The following is an 8,479-nucleotide window of genomic DNA, read 5'->3' on the forward strand; positions in this document are numbered from 1 at the left end:
TCCAACCCCTCCCAAGGGGAATGATCCCCCCATTCCCAAGAAATCAACCCCCCCATTCCCAAGAAATCAACCCCCCCCCATTCCCACGACATCAAACCCCCTGGGAATTCTCTCCTGGGAAAGCATTTCCGTGGTCGAGTCCTTTTTTGGGGGTGAAACAGGTGGAATTAGGGCCCAAAGAACAGTCGATGGGTTCATCCCCCCTGAAACTCCCACCAACTGGGAAAGCCCTTCCCGAATTTCCCCATCCAGGAATTCCCTGGGATGTGGGAAGTGCTCAGCCCTCCTCCAGTGGCTCCTCTAGGCCGTGGGGCTCCATTCTGCCCCCTTTCCCACAGGGAATGGGGTGGGATCCCCCCCCTGAGCTGGGCCCCAGGGGGTCACATTCCCAAGGTGTCCCTGCTCCTTTGGCCCCTTCCAGCAATTCCAGGTGGGATCCAGGTCTTCTCCAGCTCATCATCCCGTGGTTTAGATACCGGATGATCAACGTAGCAGGGTTAATTACCTGATAAATCACAGTGTGAATCACCTAATTAACGACCTGAGGGTTAATGAACTGATCCAACCCATCAGGAAATGGCAGCCCTGACATTCCTTGGGTTCTTTGCAGGGATTTTCTTCCCCGCGGCTCCGGGATCGTCACCCGACGGCCTCTCATCCTGCAGCTCATCTTCTCCAAGACAGGTAAGGTGGGAGAAGGTGGGAATGGCCAGGAGAAAAGGCTCCTGGGTTTGCCATGTCGTGGTTGTCTGGATCCCTCCTCCCAGGGGATTTGGGAATGTCGATCCCTCAGGAAGTGGCCACAAGCTGGAGGTTGTTGTGGCCAAGTCCATCAGAGTGGGGCCTGGGGTGGAGCTGGGACACATTCCAGTCCATCCTGCTCCTCTTCCAGGAGACAATTCCTGCTTCCCACGTGGGCTCATTATCCCAGGAGTTGGGATCTGGGCAAGTTTGACTCTAGGGTTGGGAAATGGGCCTTGGGGACACGGAGGGGCAGGACGTGGGGCTTCTTTTCCCAGTCAGGAGCCCCATTTCCAGGGGGAATTGCTCCTTTCCCAGAAGGAAACACGGTTCCTTTGGTTGGGAGCTGGAGGGGTCACTGGAGCCACGTTCCATAACCTCCTGCCCATGGGCTGGATGTCCAGAAGTTCCTTGTTTCTGCTGGTTGGAATTGGGAAGTGGTGGTGGTGGCCCTAGAATGGGGAGATGGCACTGGAATTACCTTTAGATGCCTCTAGTAGTTACCTCTGGTGCCCTCAGGTGCCTCCAGGAGGTACCTCCAGGACCTGAAGGGGCTCCAGGAAAGCTGGGGAGGGACTTGGGACAAGGACATGGAGTGATGGGAGAAGTGGGGATGGTTTGGAGTTGGAAGAAGGGAGATTGGGATAGATGGGAGGGGAAAATGAGGGTGGGGAGACCCTGGAAGAGGCTTCCTGGAGAAGTGGTGGGTGATGGAAGTGTCCAAGGGCAGGTTGGATGGGGCTTGGAGCAACCTGGGCTGCTGGGAGGTGTCCCTGCCCATGGTGGGGGTTGGATCTAGATGAGCTTTGAGGTCCTTCCACCCCAAATAATTCCATGATTCCATTAAACTCCTTCACTCTGAGGGTGGGGAGACCCTGGAAGAGGTTTCCTGGAGAAGCTGTGGATGATGGAAATGTCCAAGGGCAGGTTGGATGGGGCTTGGAGCAACCTGGGCTGCTGGGAGGGGTCCCTGCTCATCCAGAGGGGTGGGTCTGGGTGGTATTTAGATCATGGAATGGTTTGGATTGGAAAGGACCTTGAAGACCACATAAATGATCCATAGGTGATCTTCAGGGTGGCTTCCCTATCCCTGTCCAAGGGCAGGTTGGATGAGGCTTGGAGCAACCTGGGCTGCTGGGAGGTGTCCCTGCCCATGGTGGGGTTGGACTGGATGGTCTTAGAGATCCTTCCATCCCAACCCATCCCATGATCCTACAACCCTGTTCACCCCCGGGCAGCTCCTCAGTGCTTTCCCTCCCGGCTCCTCCATGTTTCTCAGCACCAAAACCACCTCCAAACCTCCTCGTTCCTCCCGTGCTGCCCAACTTCTCTTCCTTTGGGTTGAACGTGTGTCCTTCTCCTCCTTTCCACCCCAGAATATGCCGAGTTCCTCCACTGCAAGTCCAAGAAGTTCACGGATTTCGACGAGGTGCGGCAGGAGATCGAGGCGGAGACCGACCGGGTGACGGGGACCAACAAGGGCATCTCCCCTGTCCCCATCAACCTCCGTGTCTACTCACCCCACGGTGAGTTGAGTCCTTCCCCTCTGCCTTCAAACGGGATAAAACCCAATTCCCTGGTCTTTTTTTCCAGGAATTTAATGTTTCTTTTTCCTTAATTTCCCCTGTCGTGAAGCTGTGATGTCCCCGGGGTTATTGGTCCCTCCCCCGTGGGGCTGGGGGGTGGATCCCTCCCCCGTGGGCCTGGGGGGTGGATCCCTCCCCCGTGGGCCTGGGGGGTGGATCCCTCCCCCGTGGGCCTGGGGGGTGGATCCCTCCCCCGTGGGCCTGGGGGGTGGATCCCTCCCCCGTGGGCCTGGGGGGTGGATCCCTCCCCCGTGGGCCTGGGGGGTGGATCCCTCCCCCGTGGGCCTGGGGGGTGGATCCCTCCCCCGTGGGCCTGGGGGGTGGATCCCTCCCCCGTGGGCCTGGGGGGTGGATCCCTCCCCCGTGGGCCTGGGGGGTGGATCCCTCCCCCTGGGTTGGGGAGGTGGATCCATCCCCTGGGTCGGGGAGGTGGATCTTGCTCCAAAAGGACACCCTGGCCAGGGGGAGGATTTGGCCCATCCTGAATCCTAAAAGCAAATATTGAGTGTTCAGGGTGTCTGGTTGATCTCCCAACCTTGGAGGCTGCTTGACCCTCCTCACTCATGGACAAACTCAGTGGGAATTCTACCTTGAGGGATCATCTCAGGCTTCCAAGGGGTGGATCTGTCAGCAGATCCATCTGGAGAGCCCAACGTTGGGCCCCTGATGTGGGTTGTGTCTCCTCCTTCCAGTGTTGAACCTGACCCTGATTGACCTCCCGGGGATCACCAAGGTGCCAGTGGGGGATCAGCCCCAGGACATCGAGTACCAGATCAGGGACATGATCCTGCAGTTCATCAGCAGGGAGAGCAGCTTGATCCTGGCGGTCACGCCGGCCAACATGGACCTGGCCAACTCAGATGCCCTCAAGATGGCCAAAGAAGTTGATCCTCAAGGTAAGGGGGAGGTGTTGAGCTGCCTGCAAGTGTTGAAGCCTTTGCTGGTTTTGGAGCTGGGGAGGGGGGTTCTTGTCCTTCCTCTTCATCTCAGTGAGGAGTGTCCATCCTCTGGTGGTTGAGGAGGGGCCAGGAGTTCTGGGGCCGAGTGTCCTTTGGTGATGTGCCATGGGATTGGCTGGGAGGTGGATCCCTCCCCCTGGGGCTGGGAGGTGGATCCCTCCCCCTGGGGCTGGGAGGTGGATCCCTCCCCCTGGGGCTGGGAGGTGGTGGATCCCTCTCCCTGGGCCTGGGAGGTGGTGGACCCCCCCCCCTGGGGCGGGGAGGTGGTGGATCCCTCCCCCTGGGTTGGGGAGGTGGATCCATTCCCTGGGCCTGGGAGGTGGATCCATCCCTGTGGGGTGGGGAGGTGGTGGATCCATCCTGGGGGCCTGGGAGGTGGTGGATCCATCCCCATGGGTCGGGGAGGTGGTGGATCCATCCCCTGGGTCGGGGAGGTGGATCAACCTATCCCCGTGGGGCTGGGAGGTGGATCAACCCATCCCCTGGGTCCGGGAGGTCAATCAATGCAATCAATGCCTCGTTTGGGAGGTCAATCAGTGCCTGGTCTGTGGTTCTCCAGGGCTACGAACGATTGGAGTCATCACCAAACTGGACCTGATGGACGAGGGCACGGACGCCCGGGACGTGCTGGAGAACAAGCTGCTCCCCCTGCGGCGAGGTAGGAGGAGCCACCAAAGCTTTGGCTCACCCAGGGGTGGTGGGACCCTCTGTCCTGCCCTTTTCCCCACGGTTGGGTTGGGAACCCAACCCCACCAGGAGCCACCACCTCCTCCCTCAGGCTACGTCGGGGTTGTCAACCGGAGCCAGAAGGACATCGACGGCAAGAAGGACATCAGGGCCGCGTTGGCCGCCGAGAGGAAGTTCTTCCTGTCCCACCCAGCCTACAGGCACATGGCCGACAGGATGGGCACCCCCCACCTGCAGAAGGTCCTCAACCAGGTAGGCTTCCCCCTTCCCAAGGGATTTGTCCATCCTGGTGGGTTGATCTCCAATGGGAAAGGGCCGATCCCGAAGGATCTTCCCGTTCTTCTTCCAGCAACTGACCAACCACATCCGGGAGTCGCTGCCGTCGCTGCGCAGCAAACTCCAGAGCCAGCTGCTCTCCCTGGAGAAGGAGGTGGAGGAGTACAAGAACTTCCGTCCTGATGATCCCACCAGGAAAACCAAAGCTTTGCTCCAGTAGGTTCCTCCTGGCACGGGAAGTTCCCTCTCCCAGGCAGCAAGGTGGTTGGTGATGGAGTTAATGAATCTGGAGGCTCGTTAGTCCCAACTTGGTGGCTCCTTTGAAGGTTCATCAGTCTCAACTTGGTGGCTCCTTTGGAGGTTCATTAGTCCCAACTTGGTGGCTCCTTTGGAGGTTCATTAGTCTCAACTTGGTGGCTCCTTTGGAGGTTCATCAGTCCCAACTTGGTGGCTCCTTTGGAGGTTCATTAGTCTCAAGTTGGTGGCTCCTTTGGAGGTTCATCAGTCCCAACTTGGTGGCTCCTTTGGAGGTTCATCAGTCAGGACTTGGTGGCTCCTTTGGAGGTTCATCAGTCATGACTTGGTGGCTCCTTTGGAGGTTCATTAGTCCCAGCTTGGTGGCTCCTGCCACCTCCAATTGTGCTGAGCTGCCACTGAGGGACCATCCCGTGTCCCTGTCCCTTGTCACTGCCCAGAATGGAGCAGTTTGGGCTCAGGATCCATCTTCCCATCCCTTCAATCCCACCTTTTCTCCTCAGAATGGTCCAGCAGTTCGGGGTGGACTTTGAGAAGAGGATTGAAGGTTCAGGAGACCAGGTGGACACGCTGGAACTCTCTGGAGGTGCCCGGATCAACCGCATCTTCCACGAGAGGTTTCCCTTCGAGCTGGTGAAGGTGAAGTTGTCCCAGGGAGCTGGTTCCTGCTGGGAAGTGGGTGGGATGAGCTGGATGCCCTGGAGCCACCAACTGAGGGTGACAAGGGGGATTCCATGGGTCTCCTTCTTCTGCAGATGGAGTTTGATGAGAAGGATTTGAGGAGGGAGATCAGCTACGCCATCAAGAACATCCACGGTGTGAGGCAAGTTGGTTGTTGAGTTGGGATGGGTTGGGAAGGTCTTCTCTGGGTTTGGGATGGGTTGGGAAGGTCTTCTCTGGGTTTGGGATGGGTTGGGAAGGTCTTCTCTGGGTTTGGGATGGGTTGGGAAGGTCTTCTCTGGGTTTGGGATGGGTTGGGAAGGTCTTCTCTGGGTTTGGGATGGGTCGGGAAGGTCTTTCAGGGGGCATTTCGGGTTGGGAAGGTCTTTTCTGGAGTTGGGTTGGGTCAGGAAGGTCTTTTCTAGAGGTAGTTTGGGTCAGAAAGGTGGTTTCTGGCCTTGGTTGAGGGCTTGGAAGGTCTTTTCTGGGATTGGTTTGGGTTGGAAAGGTCCTTCTGGAGTTGGTTTAGGGTCTGGAAGGTCCTTCTGGAGTGGGTTTAGGGTCTGGAAGGTCCTTCTGGAGTTGGTTTAGGGTCTGGAAGGTCCTTCTGGTGTTGGTTTAGGGTCTGGAAGGTCTTTTCTGGGGTCAGTTTGGGTCTGGAAGGTCTTTTCTGGGGTTGATTTGGCCTTGGAAGATCTTCTACGGGATCATTCAGAGTCTGGGAAGTCTTTCTGGAGCCCTTTTTGGATTTGGAAGGTCTTGTTTGGAGTTGGTTTAGGGTCAGGAAGGTCTTCCAGGGGCTGGTTCCATCCCACCCCACCAGCTGAGTGTGATGGGACAGGGACGGTGACACCGGTTGGATCCAACACTTCCCAAGCTCAGACACATTCCTGGGCTTGGAGGGAATTCCAGGGTCACCTCCATGTCCCTCCAACCATCCCTCTTCTCCTGCCCAACCCCAGGATGGGGAGAAGGTCCCAACTCAACCACCAGGATCCCAACCTCCCCACGTGGGAGCTGCCCTTTTCCCTGCTTCTTTTGCTTGGTTTTTTCTTGGCCCAAACTGTCCCAATCTCCCTTTTTTTCATTGTTTTTGGGTGGTTTTCCCTCCCCCAACCCCCCAGTCACCATTTTGGTGGGTTTTTGGTTGGTTTTCCTTCTTCCAACCCCCCCAAGTCATCAGTTGGGGCTTTGGTTTGGCAGTTTCTCCATGACCCAAACTTCTCAACCCATGTTTTGTTAGGTTCTTTGGTTGGTTTCTCTTCTCTACCCTCCCCCAACCCTCATTTTGTTGGCTTTTTTGGTTGTTTTCTCTTCCCCAACCCCCCCAAATCCCCATTTTGTTGGGTTTTTGGTACTTTCTCCTTCCAAAACCCCCATTTTTGTTGGGTTTTTTGGTTGGTTTCCCCTCCCCTCCTCCCTCAAATCCCCATTTTGTTGGGTTTTTGGTACTTTCTCCTTCCAAAACCCCCATTTTTGTTGGGTTTTTTGGTTGGTTTCCCCTCCCCTCCTCCCTCAAATCCCCATTTTGTTGGGTTTTTGGTACTTTCTCCTTCCAAAACCCCCATTTTTGTTGGGTTTTTTGGTTGGTTTCCCCTCCCCTCCTCCCTCAAATCCCCATTTTGTTGGGTTTTTGGTACTTTCTCCTTCCAAAACCCCCATTTTTGTTGGGTTTTTTGGTTGGGTTTCCCCTCCCCACCTCACCCCAATCCCCCATTTTGTTGGGTTTTGGGTACTTTCTCCTTCCCCAACCCCCATTTTTGTTGGGTTTTTTTGATTGGTTTCCCCTCCCCACCTCACCCCAATCCCCCATTTTGTTGGGTTTTGGGTACTTTCTCCTTCCCCAACCCCCATTTTTGTTGTTCCCCTTCCCCCACCCCCCTTTTTGTTGGGTTTTTTTGATTGGTTTCCCCTCCCCACCTCACCCCAATCCCCCATTTTGTTGGGTTTTGGGTACTTTCTCCTTCCCCAACCCCCATTTTTGTTGGGTTCCTTGGTTGGTTTCCCCTCCCCACCCCCAACCCCCATGTTATTCATTTCTCTTCGTTTTTCCCCCCCCATTTCCCAACCCTTTCCCATGTTCCTGGTGCTCCCCCAGGACTGGGCTCTTCACCCCAGACCTGGCATTCGAGGCCATAGTCAAGAAGCAGGTGGTGCAGCTGAAGGAACCTTGTCTCAAGTGTGTGGACCTGGTGATCCAGGAGCTGATCCACACGGTCCGACAATGCACGGCCAAGGGACCCGCCGGCGCTGCTTCCCGCCGGAGCGGGAACCAGCAGCTCCAACCTGCCCCTTCTCCCTGGGGGTTTCATTCTCCCTCCACTTCAAAACAGCCCTAAATCATCCAAAAAAACCCCCAAACCCAGATCCCACCAAAATTGGGGAGGTTTCCCACCTTGGCTTCATGGGTTTTACCCACCTGGATTCTTCCCCCCCCCGGGGAGGTTCCGCCGATCGCGGGCGTTCCCGGAGTGTGGGAATCGTGGGCAGGTCCTGCAGTTTCCAGGCATGCCAGTGGATGAACTCAGGATTCCTGGAAGGAATTTGGCCCCCAAATCCGTGGCCATCACCCCCCCCAAATCCATGCTGGGGCAGGTTAGAGGGCTGTTCCCAAGGGTTGTTCCCGGCGGGAACGCGGCTCCGGATCCTTCTGTGGCTCTTCTGATGGGATGGAAACCGCTGCATTCTGGGAATCCCAGGACCAACAGATCCCTAAACCCCTGGCAATCATTCCCACTCATTAGCTGCTTGCTAACGAGCACTTTGCATCTCCAACCCCTTTCTCCCCCCCAACCTAAATTCCCACTTTTTTTCCACGGATCAAGGACCAGTTCCCATCTTCCATCACCAGTTTTCCAGGTGACTCCACATTCCTGGAGCACCAGAGGGACCTTGAACCCAAAACAAGGGCAGAAAAAGCAGCTTCTCTCTCCTCATTTGGATTGATTTTATATAAAAATGGGTCATTTGGAGCTAAAAATAGGAGGGAAAACTGAGTGGAATTCCCTGGGAAGCGGCGCTGTTTCCATCCTGCCCTGGCTCTGGGAATTGCTCTGGAATTTTCTGCTCTTCTTTCCTTTCCAGTCTGGCTGAGTTGGGATCTGGTGCTTCCTGCCCCAGTTCCCTCCCTCTCCCCTGCTCAGGGAGATCCATGAGTTGGGATTTTAGGAATCTGGGATAGAAGGAAATGATTGGGAATCGCTCCGGGGTTTTCAGGCTTGGAGATGAGGTTCCCCCCTGGTGGGGAAAAGTGCCCCAAATCCTGGGAAATTGGGATGTGGGGTTAGAGGGACACAGGGACACAGTTCCCAGATC

At 56.2% G+C, this 8,479-nt stretch overlaps 1 protein-coding gene across 1 annotated transcript in view; it reads left to right on the plus strand.

Annotated features, from left to right (window-relative positions):
* Nucleotides 1–63: 63 nt before the first annotated feature.
* DNM2 (dynamin 2) overlaps nucleotides 64–8,479 on the plus strand; it is a gene marked incomplete at both ends in the record, with an annotated part of 24,528 nt that continues 16,112 nt past the window's right edge. Inside the window, 10 exons of the mRNA XM_010007251.1 lie at nucleotides 64–149; nucleotides 607–684; nucleotides 2,118–2,267; nucleotides 3,020–3,223; nucleotides 3,846–3,944; nucleotides 4,065–4,225; nucleotides 4,323–4,465; nucleotides 5,008–5,143; nucleotides 5,260–5,327; nucleotides 7,263–7,407. Of these exons, the coding sequence (XP_010005553.1) occupies nucleotides 64–149; nucleotides 607–684; nucleotides 2,118–2,267; nucleotides 3,020–3,223; nucleotides 3,846–3,944; nucleotides 4,065–4,225; nucleotides 4,323–4,465; nucleotides 5,008–5,143; nucleotides 5,260–5,327; nucleotides 7,263–7,407 (1,270 nt within the window). The remainder of the gene's footprint in view (nucleotides 150–606; nucleotides 685–2,117; nucleotides 2,268–3,019; nucleotides 3,224–3,845; nucleotides 3,945–4,064; nucleotides 4,226–4,322; nucleotides 4,466–5,007; nucleotides 5,144–5,259; nucleotides 5,328–7,262; nucleotides 7,408–8,479) is intronic.

Source organism: Chaetura pelagica, unplaced genomic scaffold (genome assembly GCF_000747805.2).
Source record: "Chaetura pelagica isolate M959 unplaced genomic scaffold, ChaPel_1.0 scaffold450, whole genome shotgun sequence".
Classification (NCBI taxonomy): domain Eukaryota; kingdom Metazoa; phylum Chordata; class Aves; order Apodiformes; family Apodidae; genus Chaetura; species Chaetura pelagica.